General features: G+C 33.4%; 1 protein-coding gene across 5 annotated transcripts in view; it reads right to left on the bottom strand.

Moving 5' to 3' along the window:
* Positions 1-1,724: 1,724 nt before the first annotated feature.
* Positions 1,725-21,524, bottom strand: part of LOC123552245 (coiled-coil domain-containing protein 81-like) — a 31,576-nt gene continuing 11,776 nt past the window's right edge. For 2 of the 5 annotated variants that reach the window (XM_045341738.2, XM_045341739.2), the window contains 11 exons: positions 18,302-18,346; positions 14,205-14,373; positions 12,260-12,358; positions 10,922-11,201; positions 10,472-10,579; positions 8,569-8,652; positions 7,718-7,803; positions 6,408-6,486; positions 5,043-5,219; positions 2,596-2,816; positions 1,725-2,175 (listed from right to left, as the gene is read on the bottom strand). In XM_045341738.2, coding sequence (XP_045197673.2) covers positions 1,911-2,175; positions 2,596-2,816; positions 5,043-5,219; positions 6,408-6,486; positions 7,718-7,803; positions 8,569-8,652; positions 10,472-10,579; positions 10,922-11,201; positions 12,260-12,358; positions 14,205-14,373; positions 18,302-18,346 — 1,613 coding nt within the window. In that variant the 3' untranslated portion in view covers positions 1,725-1,910. The remainder of the gene's footprint in view (positions 2,176-2,595; positions 2,817-5,042; positions 5,220-6,407; positions 6,487-7,717; positions 7,804-8,568; positions 8,653-10,471; positions 10,580-10,921; positions 11,202-12,259; positions 12,359-14,204; positions 14,374-18,301; positions 18,347-21,524) is intronic. The other 3 variants (XM_045341744.2, XM_045341743.2, XM_045341742.2) reach the window with 3 other exon arrangements.

The following is a 21,524-nucleotide window of genomic DNA, read 5'->3' as shown; positions in this document are numbered from 1 at the left end:
TAATTTTGGCCCTTTCAGGGGCCATAACTCTGGAACCCATAATAGGATCTGGACATTTCAAGAAAGGAACCGAGATCTTATGGTGATACAAGTTGTGTGCAAGTTTGGTTAAAATAAAATCATAAATGAAACCACTATCGTGCAGACAAGAAATTGTTGACGGACGGACAAAGGGTGCTCACAAAAGCTCACCGTGTCACTATGTGACAGGTGAGCTAAAAACAAGAAAGTAGGTCAGTAGGTCAAGGTCACAGTCAAGTGACATCATATTACTTGGGGTCATCAGGTAATTATAATTCAACAGTCTTGATAATAGGATCAGATGATTTTTATGTATTTCTTCCTATAGAGCTCACATAAAAACTAAGTGACCCCAGGGTGGGGTCTCTTTTAACCCCAGGGGCATTATATGAACAATTTTGGTAGAGGACTACTAGACAATGCATCATACCAAATATCAAAAGCCTAGGTCATATGGTTTCAGAAAAGAAAATTTTTAAAGCTTTTTCCTATATGTCTATGTAAAACTTGGCCCATATTTGACCCTAGGGGGATAATTTGAACAATCTTGGTAGAGGACCACTAGATGATGCTACATACAAAATATCAAAGCCCTAGGCCATGTGGTTTGTACAAGAAGATTTTCAAGTTTTCCCTATATAAGTCTATATAAACCATGTGACCCCGGGCTGGGGGGAAAGGGAAGGTAACTCCAATAATTTGGCATACTATAAACTTACAAAACTGATATTTCCGTATGCTGAATTCAATAACTCTCAAATACAGTTTGTTGAGCTTGCAGACAATTTATCCTTACCATAGATGTCAATGTCATTTCTGCAAACTCATGAAAAGTCTTTACTATTTTCAACTTATTGACCTCATGCCAATCACCAGAAGTTTGAATGTCTGACATGCAATAATACACGACAGGAATTATTTCACTTTTTTTGTCTGAACAATACTATGTGGCATGCTTTCACCCCTTTGGCCTAATGTCAATTGTATTCAGTGTACCATCATAACAACTTCTAAACCTTATTTAGGAACTAATTTATACAGACCCTTATCTAAAATATATGAAAAACATAAATTTATTTTGTACTAGCATTTTCTTATATTCTATATTGAAATATGGGGGCTTTGATCCCTCTATTTATTTTAAAATTTAGGAAAGAATATTTTTGAAAAATATGCTCCTGAATATATCAATAAAAAAAAATTGTATGCCAAAAGATTTTCACAAAATTTATTATAACTATACAAAAATGACAATAACAATACTTGGCTAAGGGAGCAAGGATGTATGAATGAATGGAAATTTATGTGGCAAATAAGCATTTATGTAAACAAACACTAAGCAATAACATATTTACGCATTTTTCTAACAACAAATTTTAACAGACTTACTTTTGCAACAATATTTCTTACACAACTTCTTATTCATTATTAAAATAGAATAAACACATCTGAATCCTACCTTGGTCAAAGCATAAATGCAAACTCGATTTTATGCGCCACAAAATTAAGGTAATACTGAAAGACAACTTCAATGGGGTAAACATTTAAAAAATCACAGACGGATAAATTTCATTGGCTGGCACTAAATCACATGATCACAGAAAATATCCTCTAAACTAGCCAAGGAGTAAATTACAGCATCTTCCAAGCTACACCAGTGGCAAAACACCTTTTACTTCAAAAAACAAGCTCTTAATGCAAAATGACTTGTTTGTGCAAGTTTTAATATAAAAATGTCAAACACTAATATAATGTATAGTATAAATATTAAAATAGATAAAACTTTGAAAAAAAAAAAGACTTATTATTTTTTGATGAATCATGTAAAATATTAAAAGACAGGAAATATTGGAAATAGTAAACTGTAATAGTAATGTTTATAGAGCTTGTTACACCATTAATCTTGACCCTGGGATATATCTTGATTCGCTCCACAGATTTGTTTCTCCGCAATTCCTTACTGAACGTTTACACTGAGAACATCTGTTGTATTTATCACACTGTTCATGAAGAAGAATGCCCGGACTCAGCGCTCTTATATGGTCCTCTTCTAGTCTATCCTTCTTCAGCAATGAAGCTCGAACCCAGTCCTCCTCTAGCCTCTTGCGCGCATTGAGACGTCTTGAAAACTTATTGGCACGATCATCCAACATCCTGAAGGTCAAATCAAAGATCTTTATACACATTCTGATTCAAATTTCTTGCAAAATAGCAAGTTGACTGCAAAATTCATATAATTTCAGATATATTATGACGATGTATTTTGAAGATATCAATAATTTATACTGAAAACTTCAGCTTTTGAACAAACTGTATGTCATAAAAAAGAGAATAGTGAAAAATATTTGAATACCTTAGGTGTATAAACAAAGACAAAAGGAGAGAGTTTCAAATAAGCTAAGCTTTCTACTCAATCCTTCATGCCTTTATAATATAGCATTTCATGTTGTAAATGTATATATATGAATAAAAAATTGTTTAAACCAAACACAGATGAAAACTAAACCTAAAAGCACAAAAAGCAACTTGGATACTCTCCAAATAAAGAACTAGGGAAGATACTATTTCACTCACTCATATCTTGTCCTCTCAAGGACTTGTTCCTCCTCTTTCTGTTCAGCCAATCGTTTGAGGATATTTTCCCGTTTCTTCTGTGCAACAAGATCTTGCTGTTCCTGGAAGAGGTCGTATGCTCGTCGTCTACGTTCAGCCATCTTCTCATTGGTCATATCGTTCTTACCAAATACCTCTTTGTCGGATTCTCGAGCTGGAACTTGTAGTGGCTTGAATCGCAACTGTATTAAAAACAATGGATTAATGTTTATTCACAACAGCATACAGTATTCTATATAATAAATCAAACAAGTAATTCAAGTAGAAGTATCACTTCATTATACATGAACTACAATAAAACGTAAAAGTTTAAAACTTGTGCTATCGTAACATTTTAAACCTACCTCTTCTAACAATAACTATTCTATTTTCCAAACATTATTCCATCAACAGTTAATACAGTATAATTTTTTTTTTCTTTTGGCTAAATTAAATATTCAAAAATACCTGGGTAACTATGTTATACAGACATAGCCAATGTCAAAACGCTTTCAATTGCAAGTCCATGTAATTGATTTTCAATGAAGTTTTGTTGATTTGCATAAAGTATTACCATACAATTTTATTATAGATTGAAAATCGCAGTTTTATACAACATAATCAAGTTTGAAGTAAACCTGTTTAAAAGCTTTAGACTGATCTAAATAAATAAATGATGTAAAAAGCAAACATAAAATGTGCAAATGGAAAATCAATTAAATGCTTGAGAAGAAACGAAAATGTCTCCTACAGCTGATTAAGCTGTCATTAAGGATTAACATATTTAATCTTGGACAACTTGAAAGAAGCATGCATAACGAACAAATAGTACTAGGGAGAAGTTTCCAAAAAGCATTTTTCTGACTAAAATATTTTATTTTTTCTGTTTAAGGCCATTTCTAACAGTAAATGTATCCACACTATATAACAGGAATCAGATAATTTGTTCTTGAATTTCTTTCCTGTTTCTCCACATGTATAACATCTCCCAACATGATACTGTTTTGTAAAAACAAGAGGGTCATTGACCCTAAACCACTCACCCGTGTGTGTTTGTATTTATAAAGTAATGGTACAAGTACAGAGTTAGGTTTATATAAATATCTAGGCTCTAGCTATTTTGGATTCAGGGAAGATATTCAAAGTTTCTTCTATATTTGCCTATATTATATACAATACACATATCTCACACATTTTTGAACCAAGTCTAATAATTTTAACAATTACTTAGACAGTAAACCCATGATATCACATGCCAAATATCAAGGCTCTAGCTATTATGGATTCAGAGAGGAAGATTTTCGAAGTTTCTTCTATATAAGCCTATAGTAAGTACATGTCAACACACAGGGGCGTGGCCATTTTTGACCTTAGGGCAATATCTTGAAGAATAATGGTAGAGAGTCAAACCCTTATATCAAATGCCAAATATCAAAGCTCTAGCTATTATGGCTTCAGAAAAGAAGATTTTTAAAGTCTGATAGCTGAAAACCTGTTTTTAAACAAAGTGATCCACATGTTCAATGAACCGGAACCATCTGAACAACTTTGAAAGAGGGCCACCCAGAGATCATTTGTGTCAAGTTTCATCAAAATCCATTCAGTGGTTTTTGAGGAGAAGTTGTTTAAAGAAATTGTGGATGAAAAGTGATCATGTTTTTTGACAAATCAGAATATTTTAAACAAACTTTGTAGAAGGTTACACAAGGACAAGTTGTGTGAAATTATTTAAAAATCGGACCAGCAGTTTCATACAAGAAGATTTTTCAAGTTTCTATTATATACATATATGGAAAGGTGACCATGCTCCCTGGCAGCCATGTTTTTTGATGAATCGGAACAATTTGAACAATCTTGGTAGAAGGTCACACAAGGACAAGTTGTGTGAAATTATTTTAAAATCGGGCCAGCAGTTTCATACAAGAAGATTTTTTAAATTTCTGCTATATTCATATAGGGAAAAGAGTCCAGGCCCCATGACAAATCGGTATAATTTGAACAATCTTGGTAGATGGTTACATAAGGACCATTTGTGTGAAATTATCGCAAAATTGGAACAGCAGTTTAAGAGGAGATGTCATTTGAAGATTTTTCTATTTTTAGCTCTGGTAGCCCCTATGTGCAACCAGCAGAACCATCTGAACATTTTTGGTAGAGGACCACTAAATGAATATCCAAGCCAAGTTTCATCAAAATCTGTTCAGTGGTTTTAGAGGAGATGTCATTTAAACACAATTGTTGATGATGGACGGATGACTGGACCGATGCTCCAACGGACGGATGAATGCACAACTGATACAGCATAATCACAATAGCTCACCATGAGCACTTTGTTATTTTTGCGGGTTTTTTGGGTTTTTTTTAAATAAGTGTGCATGATTAATTGAAAACAAAACTCCAGCTATCAGATGAACTGGAAATCAATTTACCCTGCCAACTGATGATCTCCAGTGTTCATTCAATCTTGTCGGACTGAGCTGAGAGAAAGGTCGCAAGGTTTTAGCCTGCGGTGTGAACGGAAGACGCACATTGGAACAGCTGCTGGACTTAACATAGCGCCTGTTATCTAGTTCATGATTCATGGTGAGCTGATCTCGGACACGTATCTGTACCACAAACATGGCAGGAAAGATAGATAAGAAATGATAGAAAGACAGATAGAAGAAAAAGAACAAGAGCTGTCTTTTGACAGCGCGCTTGACTATTCAAAGACTTGAGTAAGTATGGGATCAAAGTTTCAAAGCCACATATCAAACAGTTTAGACAAAATATGGAATGGTATGCGAAACTTAACTAATTTCTATGTCAAAAGATGTCCATAAATGAGCCAAAAATCTTGTCCTAGTTATGTAGTCTTGCCTACATATGGAGACTATGATGGTAAATAAGTGGTCAAAGTTTCAATGCCATATGTCAAACAGTTTAGACAAAATATGGACTGTACGAAAAACTTTACTGATTTCCAAGTCTACCCTTGACTACAGATGGAGATCATGACGATAAACAAGTGTTCAAAGTCACCTTTTAAATAGTTTTGACAAAACGTGGACTTGTACGAAAACTGAACCAATTTCCAAGTCCAAAAGGGCCATAATTCAGCCAAAAGACTTGACAGAGTTACATACTCTTGTCTACAGATAGAGACTGTTATAACAAACAAGTGATAAAAGTTTCAAAGCCATTTGTCAAACAGTTCACACAAAATATGAACTGGTGCGAAAATACTTAACCAAAATTTGTTAGTTAAAAGGGGCCATAATTCAGACAAAATCCTTGATGGAGTTATGTACTCTTGCCTAAAACTTGACATGGTGATGGTAGACAAGTGTTGAAAGTTTCAAAGCTATATGTCAAAAGGTTTTGTTAAAATGTGGACTGATATGAAAAACTTAACCAAGGTGTGATGCCGACACCACAGCGAGTAGGATAGCTCTACTTATTCTTCAAATAGTCAAGCTAAAAATGAGAAGAAGAAGAAATAATGCAGGAAAGAATAACATACATTAGTTTAAAGCAAAGAACTAGTAGTGTCAAACTAGTAAAGAAACTGTGACATCTCATTTGCAAAGCTTGCCCTTGGTTTCTGTTCACATTATAAAGGCCAAGTGTAAGGATAAGGAGACAAAATTACAAAGCAAAAGAAGTTAAATAAAGCAATATAGAAGTAACAGTAAACAACAAAAAAAGCAGAAATCAAGCAAAAGACGAAGAAATGAAGTAAACTTTGACAATTATCAGGACCTGCATCTAGCAGAGTTTACAGTTTTTTCTAGTGTGTTTGTTACAAGTGCTACCTGTGTCTCAAGGGCTTTCTTGTATCTTTCCTGTTCATCTGCTTTCTCCTTCAAGAACTGTTCTCTCTGTACTGCCAAGCTGAAATCATACAAAATATATACTGCTAAACATTTTTTACAAACAACTCTTTCTAAAATCTGCTTCCTATTCTGAAACATGAATCTGCTAATGACAAAGTAAATTTACCAAACCAATAAGTTATGAATTCAAATACTTCATAAAAGGTGAAGACTTTTTCTAAAAATTGAGGCTATAGCATGTTTTTTCAACATATCTCAAACGTGAGGTGTCTTTTCCTTAAATATATAGAGGATATTTGTTTGTTTTGAGTGAATATGGAATATATCTCACCGAGAAGTGAGAAAATTTCAAATATTTTCACGAGCGTGTAGCACGAGTGAAAATGTGAACATTTTCTCACTTCGAGGTGAGATATATTCAATATTCACGAAAAACAAACAAATTTTCTTTTTATTTTATGCTCAATTACGTAGAGATGTGCATTTTGCAACAATTTTTAGTCTCAGCGCGGGAAACAGACACGCGTAAACAGACATGATGTCAGACGTGTTGTGACGTTAGAAAGAGGCACACAACATAAAGTTCCATTTTATTTTATTTTTTGCTGCATAACGTTATGAAATTCTCATTAAGTAAAATAATTTGAATCGAGAAATATACTATAAAGAACAAAGTGCGACTACAATTTTCATCCTGTTTTAAGCAAATAATTTAAAATTCCTACACAATGTATGAGGGGGCGAAGCTATATCTCTCACAGTGTGAAAATATAGATTTCATATTTTCACAGTGTGAGTGATGAGATATAAAAATACTTAACGGATAGAATACAGTATTTCATTAGTAAGCATAAAATAAATCTACCACTTAATTGGTGTGGTATTTTCTTCTGTGCTGTTACAAACATTTTATTAAGTACTACCAACATTACTATTACTACAGCATTATCCAACAAAAAAAACATCTTCAAGATAGAATGTAAAGGTGATGTCATAGAACAAATGATACTGTGCACGCCAGATCTGGGGAATTTAGTAAAAGTTAGGCATATTTAGAACAACCTTATAATTACCATAAGACAAAGTTAAATACAGTGATGGTTATTTTATATGAAACACTCATAGATGAGAAAAACTTTATATATTATATTATACTATAAATCAAAATGTCACGTTTTTCTATGATGCTATGCATCCTTGTACTGTTACAACAGCTGTTATATATCTCCCTATCTCCTACACCAGCTATATAGCAGATGGTATGACAAAAACACTTGTGACTAACTTACTCTTCTGCAAGTTGAACTTGTTCCAATCTCTCGAGGAATTCTTCATCTGACTGCCTCTTTTTCTTCACATTATCTTTATGTTCAACCTGAACCAATGTAAAAAAAGATCTCATGTCAATTCACTGATACCTGTCTCCGTGTTTCAGTTTTCACAATCTGATGAATAGGTAAAAAATTGACAACCAGTTTGCTCAGATTTAATAAGTATAGTTGAAATATTACTTTTTGATTCCCAGGATATTTTTTTTTTGCCTGTCACTTAGGAAAAACCGTATGCAATATTTTTATAAGTGCCGCAGTCACAAGTTCAACTTTAAAATCCAGTGTTCAAGAGTAAAAGATATTTTTGTCTTACATTTTAATTTTATCAAGTCTTCTGAATGATTTTAACCAAATTTTTACAATTTTTACCACACAATGCCAAGTGTAATGCACAAGTTCATGCACAACACAATGATAATGCAATGTTTATATTGGAGAAAAACTTAAACAATTATATGAGATATATACAGATTTCTTTCTTATTTTAGTACAGTGGGCAAATATTTATAAATATATATTCTTGATGGTATAAGTAAATCTACATCTTTATTGAAGTATACTTCCACACTTTTCTTGTTTCAATATTTTTAGACATATCTTGCAGCTAAATGTTCATACAGACAGACCTGGTAATCATTTCATAAATTCCTTTAGAATTTTCATTTTACAAGTCTAACTGGACGACTTTTGTTCTACCAATTGTAGTCCTTGCTATAAATTTGAAAAAAAAAAAATTTATTGCGCAAAAAAAAATTGTCCAGGAGGGACCTTGATAATTTTTTCCATAGAAACAAGAAACAAAAGCATACCTGTTTTGCAAGATCTCCTGAATATTCAGTCTGCTTGATAATCCTTGGAGGTGTCAGCGGTCGTCTTTGGAATATATACGACTTCTGAAATAAACAAAACACTGTATGTAAGATTTAGTGAAACTGAACACAGGTACAAAAATCTTGTAAGAAGAAATTACCATTTATTGTCGACATAATAATAGCACATATTTATATGCAAACACTAGTAATTTGACAAGTTATATTTTCAAGACATGACCATATTGACAATCTGTCACATACCAAAGAAATAAATTGCAGTTTAGTAGTTTTCATTTGGGTATGAAATACAGTGGGTGGAGACCCAAGACCACTCCACATTCTATAACCCTTACCCTGCTAAATATCTTAAATAGACTGGTCCATCATTAAATTTGGGCAGTACCACTTATTATTTAAAGGGGTGTTTACTGACTGACTGAATAGCAAACAGTGCAGACCATGATCAGCCTGCATCCAACTGGTCGCAAAGGCAGAATCACTTGCCGCCAGCAGGCTGAAGGTTAAATGAAACCATGTATTTCATACCCAAAATGGAAATTACTCTCTTACATACACAGTTCAGTTTTCTACTCCTTTCACATTATTACAATTTATCCAGTGTTATATTCTTTTGCAGATATAGACCTCTGAAATGGTAATACTGCCAACTAATGGTGACTTTTGGAATAGCAAAGGTTTCAATGTCACATGGGTCTACAGTAAGCTGCAAGTATCTCATGTGGCAATATAACATATGTGTAAACAACCATAGCCAATCAAGTCATTTGCGTTTTCTGGAATGTCCCACCTTAATGTGACGTCATAACTGTATGAGTCTGGTCTGACTGAGTGAAATCTCAAACAGAACACAGGTGCACAACTTCACATGTTATATAACAATCCTGTAATGTTTTACCACTCTAAGTCAAATACTTGAAATGGATGTGACACAAAATTTTATGCCCTTTTATGCATAATTCTGACTAAGTCAAGGTCCATGACTCTGGTCTGGCTGTGTGAAATACCAATTAAAACACCATGTGCACAACTTCACATGCTGAATAACAATCCTGTGAGGTCTGATGACTGGGTCAAATACTTTTTGAGATATGCATGGCACAAATTTGGATGGACAGACATATGACCAGACAAGGGTAGCTCTAAGTGCCTCCCCCTAAAAAATTGAGGGGGGTAGGGGGAGGGGTACAAAAAGGTTACCTAATTTTGGCACTTTCTCCATATGTAAGAAAAAAAAATGTCACATTAATGAACAAATTCAATATGAAAATACACTCTTGTTTTCTCTATTCAATCTTCTAAAAACCTTTATTTGATAAACCAAAACAAAATATAAACTTTCCTTGTATACTATTTCAAGTTTCATGCTTTATCAAAAATACTTACCAGCATTTTCTGTTAATTTTTTTCAAAAGTATCTTAACAACATTTCAAGTAATGGCCATGGTATAGGTACTGTGAAATCATTTATTTTTGTGGGCAAGACATTTCATGATTTTAGCCAGAACAGCTCTACTATGTGGACTGCAACTTTTTAACATAAAAGAATTGGAAGTTTACTTGTACATTGAAAATTAATTTTGTACATAATTTAAACCATGAAAATTAGTCTGCCAATAATAATAATGACTTCGCAGAATGGGTTACAAAATATGTTTTAAAACTGAAGACTCTAATCTGTTTAGTTCAGAGCAAGAATAAAAATGTTGACTTGTGATAATTTCATGAATCTGAATGAGTTTTATTTTCTAGTTACTCTCCAGCCCTCTAACTCCTTTATCAAGAGGACCCAGGTGCCTCTCATGACATAATTAAGGCATCAGAATATATATCATTCCATATACATTAAATCTGCCAAATGTAAAGACAAAAAGACACTAACCTGGAAGTCAATATCTCTTTGACGTTTCTTGTGATGTAAAGCTTCTGACACACCAAGATTGAAGGCAGCCATTTTCTGAAGATTTTGACGCTTGGCCATCATCATTTCCTGCAGTGAAGTTGAACATTTACATCAATAAGTTTTGGCAAGGAGACTAAATGTCAGAGTTGACAAAATTTGTTCTTCAGACTAATTAGAACTATCATTTCCTTTTTTAATGTTTTGTAAATATTGCTATTTGGTTGAAAGCCTGGGAAAATATGCCAGGTTTCAAAATACTATTACTACTCAAAGAAGAAAAAGATGTGTGTTCTTTTATTTTTACCTTTTTATATAAAACTGTTTTCTTCGTAATAAAATCTTCAAGCATACTGAGCCATTCTTTGAAAAGAAAATGCAATGTCATATCCGTACTTAGTATAGAGTTAAACATATCTAAGTGAAACTAACCTGGTCTTCAAGTGTGTTTTCAGCATCTTTCATGTACTGATATTGTTGTAACAAACGATCTTCCTCATCTTCTCGCTTCTTACGTTCCTCTGCAAATGACACGGGAATATTTCTCCTTGCACGTTGATGACAGAGGTAACACAACTCCTGACCTGCATTAGGGTGTCCACATGCTGAACCTGGTGGGGTAAGCACTTTCTCACCTGGTTTCATCTGGTCAAAACTGAGTGATCGGTGTAATGGATTTAACTGTGCAGGTGGGTGGGGTTTGTTCAATAAACTGGAAAAAGAGACAAAATAACATGCAAACCTCTCTGCAACAGAAAAAACAGACCCAAGATTATGAGACCAGTCTCAAAATGAAGACCTGCCACTGTTCAGTTTCAAAATTGTGCTCTGCCACCAGATGCTTTCATTTTCTAGACTGGTCCCTAATCTCACTTTTTAACCTCAGACTGCAAAAGAAATTCAATGACCATTAACTCCTACTTTTAAAAAGATGCTAGTTTGTGTCGTGCTAATCTTTTCAATCATCAAAACAATCAATTAAGGGTCATATTTTGTTCATATTAAATTAGCCAATTAAATTTTTTTTTCACTGTGAAATGATAAATACTGCGATTTACTTGCAAATTTAAAGTTGTCATGAGACAAATACTGTCGAAATTGCGTTCCCTCTGATAGTATCTTTGGGGCAAATTTGAGAATATTATTTTCATTATTATAAAAATATAAAAATAACTTGAAACAAGTACAAATTATAGTTCATTATTGACAAGGAAGAGAAATAATTTGCAAACATGCTGCACTCATCCAAAACCCAAAACCACATTAAACTGTATACAGCACAAAGAAAATCTGATAAGCTTACAGTGTGCTTTTCAGTTTATTTCAGTGTTCAATTCTGCAAGCCATTCTAATAATGCAAATTTTATTTATACTAGTGCCATTATTTTCCAAAAAAAAGTTTAACCCTTATCCTGCTAAATTTCTATAATGAACTTGTCCACCTTTCACTTTGGACAGTACCATTAACTGTTAAAAGGGGTGCTTAGCAAAAAGATACTGACTGGATGGCGAACAGTGTAGGTCATGATCAGACTGCATGGATGTGCAGGCTGATCATGACCTGCACTGGTCACAAAGGCAGAACCATTCCTGTCCAGCATAATAAGGGTTAATTAAGGGACATATTTTTGGTGGAAACATGCAATAAGTTTATTTTATGGCTCATAATCTTATGTGAACCTCTCCATTGATCACAGCAAGCAAACAAACCAACAGATTGTGCACAAAACACTGGAAAGTCAAAGTTGGAGGTCAAAGTGTCAAGGTCACCTGTCTCTACTACAAGGCCAACATGAACAATGCCCTGTTGTCATATGTAAGGTATTTTGCCTCTGTAAACCTATAACGCTTGGTCCCAGGGATCCAAACCTGATAATGATATTTTAATCTTGTTTTATAACAAATACAAGTATATTCAAACCCATTTAGCTGAATTTTAACACTCTTAACCAAACTATAACACTTCAAAGAAACTCTCTTCTCATTTCAGTTGTTGCCTCTTTTCAGTGATTATAAGTTGCCTTGAGTAAAGTCTATTTACTTTGCACTCAGATGAAAACTTATGCATTATTCAAAATTTATCAATAGAAAAATGTTCAGAACACTCAACAGTATCAAATGCCTGAATAAGTTTATCATCTATCGAATGAAAATTGCACTGCAAATTAAAACAGCATGTTACTTTCACTTGTAAATTTTATATTTTATTCAGCCCATGCTGTCTGGAGATCTATTATATCCATTATCTATGATTTATCACTGCATGTTGATCTAATCAATACACATGCAATTTTCTGAGAAAATTATTTATTTCACTGTTACTTTTCATTACACCTTAAAAACAAGAAGGCCAAACAGCCCAAGATCGCTCACCAGAGTTCAACAGCTCAAACAGGAATAGAAACATATACTGATCACCCAAAGAATAATTTTATGCAATTATTCTGAAATCAGGCCAGCTGTTCCAGAAAAGGTTTTTAAAGTTTTCTACAGAGCTACATAAAGTGCAAACAAGTTCCCCATCCCCCATGCATATATATTTCTAAAAACATTTCTGTAATCCAAATTGTGGGAGGTGGTGTTTCTATTTTTAGCTCTGGTGGCCCATGTTTTTGACTGAGTGAATTAAATTCTATAATCTAAATAGACAGTCACCCACGAAACATTTTTTGGATACAATTTCAAAATCATTTTTCCATTTTTAGCTATGGTGATCATCTTCTGTATCAAATTGGAATAATTTGAAAACTCTTGTTAAAGGGTCACCCAGAAATGATTTAAATTTGGCAAGCAAAACATCATTTCAAAATCAGGATCGTGGTTTCTAGCAAGATATTTTTAAGATCCAAGTTTATACATACAGGTAAAATTAAATAAATCTTCTGGCAGCCTTGTTTTCTGACAAGAATTTTCAGGTTTTCCACCACATACAAAAAGGAAATACAGTCCAAGCCCTGTTGCAGCAATGTTTTTTAATACTGTAAAAAAAATATTTTTGGCCAAAAGAATTAGTCAAGGAAGATTTAATTTTGAAATCAGGCCAATGTGTTCTGACTAGATGATTTTAAGTTTTGTTTCCACTACCATTGCAACTGGCGTTCTTCATGGAATGGACTTTTTTTTTTCGAGGACCGCCCTAGGTACATTCCTATAAAGTTTGATTGAGTGGTAGAGGCAATGTGATCTGAAGTAAAGCACAAACTTTTCTAAGCCTAAAAAGGGAAATAATTTGCATTAAATTCCACAAGGAGTTTTCTAACTTTGTAATTTCAGTACGTTTGATGAATATAAGCCTTGTGTGAAGTTTCAGTCCAATATATATATATGCCTACATACATTAAGTATAATAATAGCACTCACTATTCTTTGAGTAGTAAAGCTAAAATGGCTGGGGTTCACATGAATTGCTTCAGTGATGCTCAATAAAATCTGAAAAGTAGAACCCTCGGAAGCACTGAGAACAAAGCAAACTGTACAGTGAAAATTGCAGACTCTATTTGATTGAGTCTGTTCATGAGCAGTAATGGAAAACGCAACACTGCCCACGCCCCCTAGTACCGGCTTAAGCAGTCTACAGTGTTTCACTGTATCTACAAAATGATTTCAACGCAATATGACTAGCAAATATGCGTAATAATACATATATTTTACACAGAAAGTGGTCTTTTCTAATATGACTCACAAATAAGCAAAGAAAGAAAATAAGTATACATACTCTCCTTGTAAGGGGCTAGGTCTCTGACTAGCTTGACTAGGGGCTGATCTTGGGGCCTGTGCAGACGGAACTAGGTCATCTAGGAAATTAACCCCTGTTGCCATGGCCATAGGGGCTGCCATACGTGAGCCTGTGCGACTAGGTGGTATTGACCCTCTCTTGGTGGGATCTGTCAAAAAAAAAGAAATGAAATTTGTTGTACACCAAAATCTTGAAACAACCTTTTCATCTTCCATTCTAATCATGAGCATGATGATAAAGTGCAGTGCATTATTACAAACTTAACTGTTTTACATATCAAATCAATCTGGTTTAACCCAAGTAGCAGCTGAAATGAAATTTCAAAACATTGTTCTTCTTTCATTTAATCATAACCTTAGTTACATTATTAGACAAATGAATAGTTATCAAAAGGACAAATAAATGAATGTACCTAGAAGTATAAGGATTTCTATATTGTATTTAACAGAGATGTAACATTTCTTGACTGGTCTTCTGTAAATCATCTTGTATTTTTTTACTTTTTTTAAGAGTATGTATGGAAAAACATAGTGTGAACAGTTCATTTAATTTATCAGAAATTTTAATTCAATAATTTGCCTGGATTTATATGTAAACTTGAATGGATAAAAATCTATTGAACATGTACTATACCACATTATTTCACTAAGACTTACCCCAATATTGACTAAGCCCTGATGTAACGCCATTGAATTTAAATCCAGTTATAGGTCTGTCTTTATTTATCATGGGTAAATAGTTAAAACCCAGGTCAACACTTCCTCGAGACCTCGGCATTTTAATTTTATGAAATAATGCTTTCCTTTTTTTTGTATTAAGGTACAATTCTTTTTATATTCTTAAAAATTTTAGCAACTACTGAAAATAACAACTGGAATATTAAATAAATTCTTGAAAGATTTTCTTAGATAAATCTGTTGAATTATATGTGTTTTTTTCTGCCATGCAAGAAAAAGAAATCTGAAATATTTCTTTTCTATATTCCAAAAATATTTATTTCAGTGTGAAAATGACACAGGAACTTTATGGAAAGTCCCCCGCATTCAGTCAAGATATTCTAATTTCCAAGAAGAAAGTCCATTTTAAAAGTTAATCAGCCATATTCAATGGAATCCCTAAAATCAATTAATGAGCATCTTTTATCATCATCTAATGTTAAAACATCAGCTTATAATCTTGTAAGTCCTAATTACTGAAAGCTTTCTGGAGGAAGTACAAGTCGCGTTTTCCTTAGCAACCATCAGCATACAGAGTCTATAGCAACCAGTGAAAACCCATCTGTCTGGTTGCCTGTCAGTTCCAAGACTATAGTCAGTTCTAACATTGTAGATGTCTAATTTAAAGTCTGCTATCAGATAAGGCATTAATGATTGTAAATCAAAGAGAATTAGAAAATAAATTCTACTGAGACTGAAATGAGCTGACATTTTCCTGGAATATGCATCATTAGATCAGCTCTACAAATAGGTTACCATGGAAATGGACAGGATTTTCATTTCATCATCAGATTTTTCTGATTGGCATGTTGCAATATACATGCCCATTTGTATAAAAGCGAATTTCTGAAATTGCTGTTCATGTGTGTATGTTCATGCATGTGTGTTTGTGTTGGGAAGTGGGGGTAGCAAATTTGGGAGAAGTATATAATGTTTTAAGGAAGTAACATGAGAACTGACACAGTAAAACAAAAACTGAGCCCTTTTAGCTGAAAAACATATATTGCATGTGACATGCCTTATAATAGGCTGGGAGGTAAACAAGCAGAAAAAAGGCAACCTTGGTGGCAAGTTATCAGCAAAGTTGGTCAAATGACTGAAAAAATCACATTTGAGCACTGACTAATGACTCTTGTATTAACTCAAAACTTGAGATGAACTGTTTTTTTTTTTTGTTGTTTTTTTTTTTTAAAAAAGGAGACTGAAACAATATCAATGATGATATAGAGAAGACAATTACTGTAACTTCTAATATGACAAGCACAGGAAGGCCATAACCAGAATTGATGCAGGCATGTACATTATATCTTATAACACAACCATACAAAAATAATGTGCTTAGAAGATTAGAAAAATAGATAAAAATTACTTTTATTTGCATGAAATATAACATAAACATGACTAAAATTTATTTTCAAATGCGATATTTCATGAAATTCTGAAGGAGGCAAGTGCCTCTATTTGCCTCCACGTAGAATAGGCATGGCAAGCTCAAAACTATGAAAAAGACTATACTACTTGGTATCTTGTCTCATTTTCTTAAATACATCACTTAGTGATATTAATTATTCAATGTTGCTATAACACTGGCCTCAGAGACTGATTTCCCAAGGGTGTTCTCAATTGTATTTACATGAGGTGTGATGTTAACAAATAAATAACCTGTTAATCAAATATTTATTAATTCATTTATTGCTTTAGGAATGCCTTTATGTGTGCATTCAGAAAGTTTACATGCCTCATTCAAACATAATTCATGATTCCTGTAATTAGTTTTTGTATTCAACAAAAGAATAATTAATATTCTGTAACAAAACAACCCCCTTTTATATCCTTTGTGAAACTAGCAGAAAGTTTTTTTTCACCAACTCAGCGCAAAAAGTGGCCAAGTGCTTCTTTATGTCAATGTACTTATACACTTTTTGTGCTGAGGGGACAATTTAATATATAAATATGAATTTTTCATGACAGTACATAGTTGCTTTAAGATAAAATCACATTAAATAAGTTCTTTTTGTAGCAAGACTGAGGCATCTGCATGTTACATTGTTTTAATCATATTTTCAACAGGTCTATTAACATTCTAACTTTTCTTTGCGGTGATAAAGTTCAAGCAGATTACTTCTTTCTTAAATGGAAGTATACTGTTTTCTTTATTAACCAGCCTATACCCATGTTTAATCAAATTTAACAGATTTTTACTACAAGTTTTTATAGTATTACCTAAGACAAAATGGTTTAATGTAAATTTAAGTGCTTATAGCTGAAATGAATCAAAGCAAATTATTTTGTGTTTCACAGCCTAACAGTTTTGTATACTTCACTTCAATGAAACAAATTTCTTTCAAGATACAAACTCTTGTCATTGCAATGCCTGAACATGACAAGTCACTTGAACCCACTCAATGCATGATGGGACAGTTTTGGCCATGTATTTTTCTACTTCAAAGCAATCTGATACTTCAAAAGATTTTTTGCAACATGCAAGGTAAGTTACAGACATTGAAACAAAGATTTACAAAGACATTTACAAACAACACTTTTTCCATCACCAACAACATTTTACATGGAAGATTTTAAGACCAGAAAACATTGAAGACACGGGAAACAATTATACAAAGATGCAGTGGAGTTGTACGAAAAAATCCTGTTCCTATTCTCCTGCTCTTACTAACTGTATCAGGGACATTCCTGTCTGTGTTCCATAAGATAAATAGAAAGTAATACAGTCAAACTTCGTTCGTCCCAACTGGGATAACCGGAATACCACCCTTTGCTCAAAATCATTGTCAGGTGCCAGCAGAATTCCTATGTAATGTTAATTGTTTGATGGCTCAAACTACTGATAACCCGAACAAATTTTGCTGGTCCGATCAAGTTCGAGCTAATGAAGTCTGACTGTACTTTGTAAAGACATGAAACACATTCATATGACTATTGACCCCTAAGTGTGACCTTGACCTTGAAATGAGCCATCCAGAACATGCGCTCTGCATGTTGTGTGGTGAATATTTGTGTCAAGTTTCTTTGAAATCCTTCAAGGGATTCAAGAGTTACAGATCAGACACGAATTGCTAACAGTCGGACCGATGGACACAAGAGGGGGGCGGGGAAGGCAGATGATTTGCAAGTCTTTTCACTAATTAAAAAAAATTCAGTACAATACTTACAGTAAATTCATTACATTTCCACCCCTATCTTTAAAGGAAATTTCGTAACTGTTCAAAGACATTTAAGGCAATTGAACACATATAAAGCAAATTTATACAAAAGAAATCACATTTCTATAACAACTTTTGTTAAGAAAACTCAGGTGACAGGACAGAAGGTTAAGAACAAAGTCTAGTTCGGAAAACTTACAATCTGGCATGTCACCCAACTCAGGGAGAAACCGATATGATACAGCTAAAAATAAGGACAAAATATTTTATATAATTACGTCTGTATTTGCAATTTCTAAAAATAAAATTATAGCTAGGATAGTTTTCTTTTACCTTACATAATAAAGTTACATTAATTTTCAGAAATAATTAGCAAATCTTATACAACTGCATTATTTCAAGCTATATATCCATTCTTAAATATATTACAAAGATGTTGACTGATAAATAGTATACATTTTATATTTCTGCAAGCTTTTACAGAACTTTTTTTTCTGTGAGTTGATGGGGAAACTTTTGTTTCCTTGACTATCACATGATTATTGTATGACTGGGCCCTAAATGGTTTGGGCTAAAACTGTAATTTCATGACAACAGAAATTTGTGTATTTTGACTTTGGGACATAAAATGAATGGGAATTTAGATTCTGATTTTAGTGTTGCAAATAGATAGTATTTTACAAACTTACTTTAACCATCATTCAGGTCAGTATAAATTTAACATTTTTAAAACTTTTTGGAAAAAAAAAAATGTCAAGAAGTGTTATGGTAATGGGTCCATAATGACAATTGGCAATTATAAATGTCAGATAATCTCATGATCCTATTAATTCATTCCCCCCAGCTGCTAATGTAGTATATACAAGCAACCAGCCTGTAAATATGTAATCAGACATAAATTCATTATTCATTGTGGACCTATTAATTTCTTCCAACATATTTCACTCAGTTATGAGTAATATAAGCACTTTCTATCCAAGTAATCAATTTTCCACATAACTGATCTTGCCTACCAAGGGGTGGCAGGGAAGGTTATTCGGGTCAAGGGAGGGGCAAGATTATCCCTTAGGAAAGAATTTGCTTAATTCGACATTATATTAGGACGTCATAGTGTACAAGCGATTTTCAATTTACACTGTATGTTGCAATAATATTATATAGGCAAGAAAAATTATGTATGATGTTTACTAGAGTAAGGCAGGTGTTTTCCCCAACTTTCGGGACAGCATGGATAAAGCCTTGCTGACGCTCAACTCTCCTTTTCATGCTGTCCCTTCGGTTAGGAAAAGCTCTGTTTTACTAAGGCAGTCATATCAGATCCTTTGAAACTAAAATGTTTTCTGTAAACCCAAATTATGATTTCAAATGGTTACAATATCATCTTTATTGCCTACTGATTATATTACCATATTAATAGACAAAAGATAAAATTGCCAGAAAAATGTGTGATACAACAAACAGAAATGTATGACTATGACTGGACAAAAACTAATGCAAGTGATACAACAAAAACATGAAATGTCATCAAATACATTCAACAACAATAAATATAATGAAATCTCAACAACAAAATGTTTGAAAAGTGAATAAAAATCCAGTTCAACACGAGTTACATCATCATCTTCGTGCAAAGAAGTGTCTAACACAACAGTTACACAAACAAGAGGGCCATGATGGCCCTATATCGCTCACCTGTTATCATTGCACTTGAGGACAAGAAGGTCCTCAGAAAAAATATCTAAGTCTAAAGGACAGGAACAACAAAGGAAAGAAATTTAACCAAAAAGAAAAACAAAATTCTTACAAGGTACAGATATGTTAAAATACACCTAAAAATTGGAGGTACCATCCATGTTGTACCACAGAAAAGTGGTCTCTGTTTTTCCCTACGGCCAATAATAAAAAATTACTAAAAATAGGCTATTTATAGTAACGTAAAAGGGAAGTAATTCAAAAGAAAATTATTGTAAGTTAACAAAAGAAGGATCTGCCAAATAAATCTGTTGACATAAATGAAATTTCAGATCAGTATCTTCATTAGTTACGGAGATATACCCATTTTAATTTGAAATAAAGGGAGGTAATTTGACATTAAATCAGTCCATAGTTATCTACCTTGATTGGCTCGGTCCAACTAATGACAATAATGAAATTTCAAATAAGTCCTGTAAGTACTTACTGATATAAATCCATTTTGACTACAATCAGGGGAGGTAATCAGATATAAAATAACTCTGGAAACTACGATTGGATCTGATTTGTCATGGAATCCAAGATTTATTGTTGTTGAAGATATTTTGGAAGTTTGAATCAAATAAAATCATAAATGATGTCTCTATATGGCTGCAAAAGCCAAAATAGCCCATTTTGGAATTTAAGGGGCCATAACTCTGGAACCCATTATGGAATCTGGCCAGTTTAAAAAAGGAACCAAGATCTTGTGGTGATACAAGTTGTGTGCAAGTTTGGTTAAAATCAAATCATAAATGAAGTTGCTATTGTGCAGACAAGGTCAAAATAGCTAATTTTGGCCCTTTCAGGGGCCATAACTCTGGAACCCATATTGGAATCTGGCCAGTTCAAGAAAGGAACCAAGATCTTGTGGTGATACAAGTTGTGTGCCAGTTTGGTAAAAAACAAATCAAAAATAAAGCTGCTATTGTGCAGACAAGGTCAAAATAGCTGATTCTGGCTCTTTCAGGGGCCATAACTCTGGAACCCATCATGGGATCCGGCCAGTTCAAGAAAGGAACCGAGATCTTATGGTGATACAAGTTGTGTGCAAGTTTGGTTAAAATAAAATCATAAATGAAACCATTATCGTGCAGACAAGAAATTGTTGACGGACGGACGCACAGACGCACACACGGACACACGAAGGACGACGGACGAAGGGTGATCACAACAGCTCACCTTGTCACTATGTGACAGGTGAGCTAAAAACTCCTTGCACTTAGATGATTTTTTTTATAAGCATGCATGCAACTTACTTTAATGACTGTGATTTTTTTGCAACTAAAAATGATAAATGTTTATTTTTTTAAAAATATGCCGATCAAAATAAAGATTATAATCTGATTATTTTTTCTGAACTATTCTTCACTTATTCCTCCTTTTTAACATTTTAAAATGTAAAAATTCTACCAAACCATAAATACCTACACACTGTGTATACTCTGGTATGCCCTTTACTTCAATTGTAACTTTATAAAATCACAATTTTCAAATAATTAATTTACTACAAGTACTAAATTACTAAATATGAACATAGCATTTGCATAAAATGATCCTTTTTAGGACAAACAAGTATTTTGCTTTCTCCAGCTGACATAGACTCCAATTTGAAAGTTTTAAGACAAAACAAGGAGCTACGTTCAATAAACGCTTGATGCCCCCAGTGGCATCCTTGTCGATACAAAGCA

The sequence above is a fragment of the Mercenaria mercenaria genome, chromosome 4, assembly GCF_021730395.1.
Source record: "Mercenaria mercenaria strain notata chromosome 4, MADL_Memer_1, whole genome shotgun sequence".
Taxonomy (NCBI): Eukaryota; Metazoa; Mollusca; class Bivalvia; order Venerida; family Veneridae; genus Mercenaria; species Mercenaria mercenaria.
This window is presented reverse-complemented; position numbering and strand designations above follow the sequence as displayed.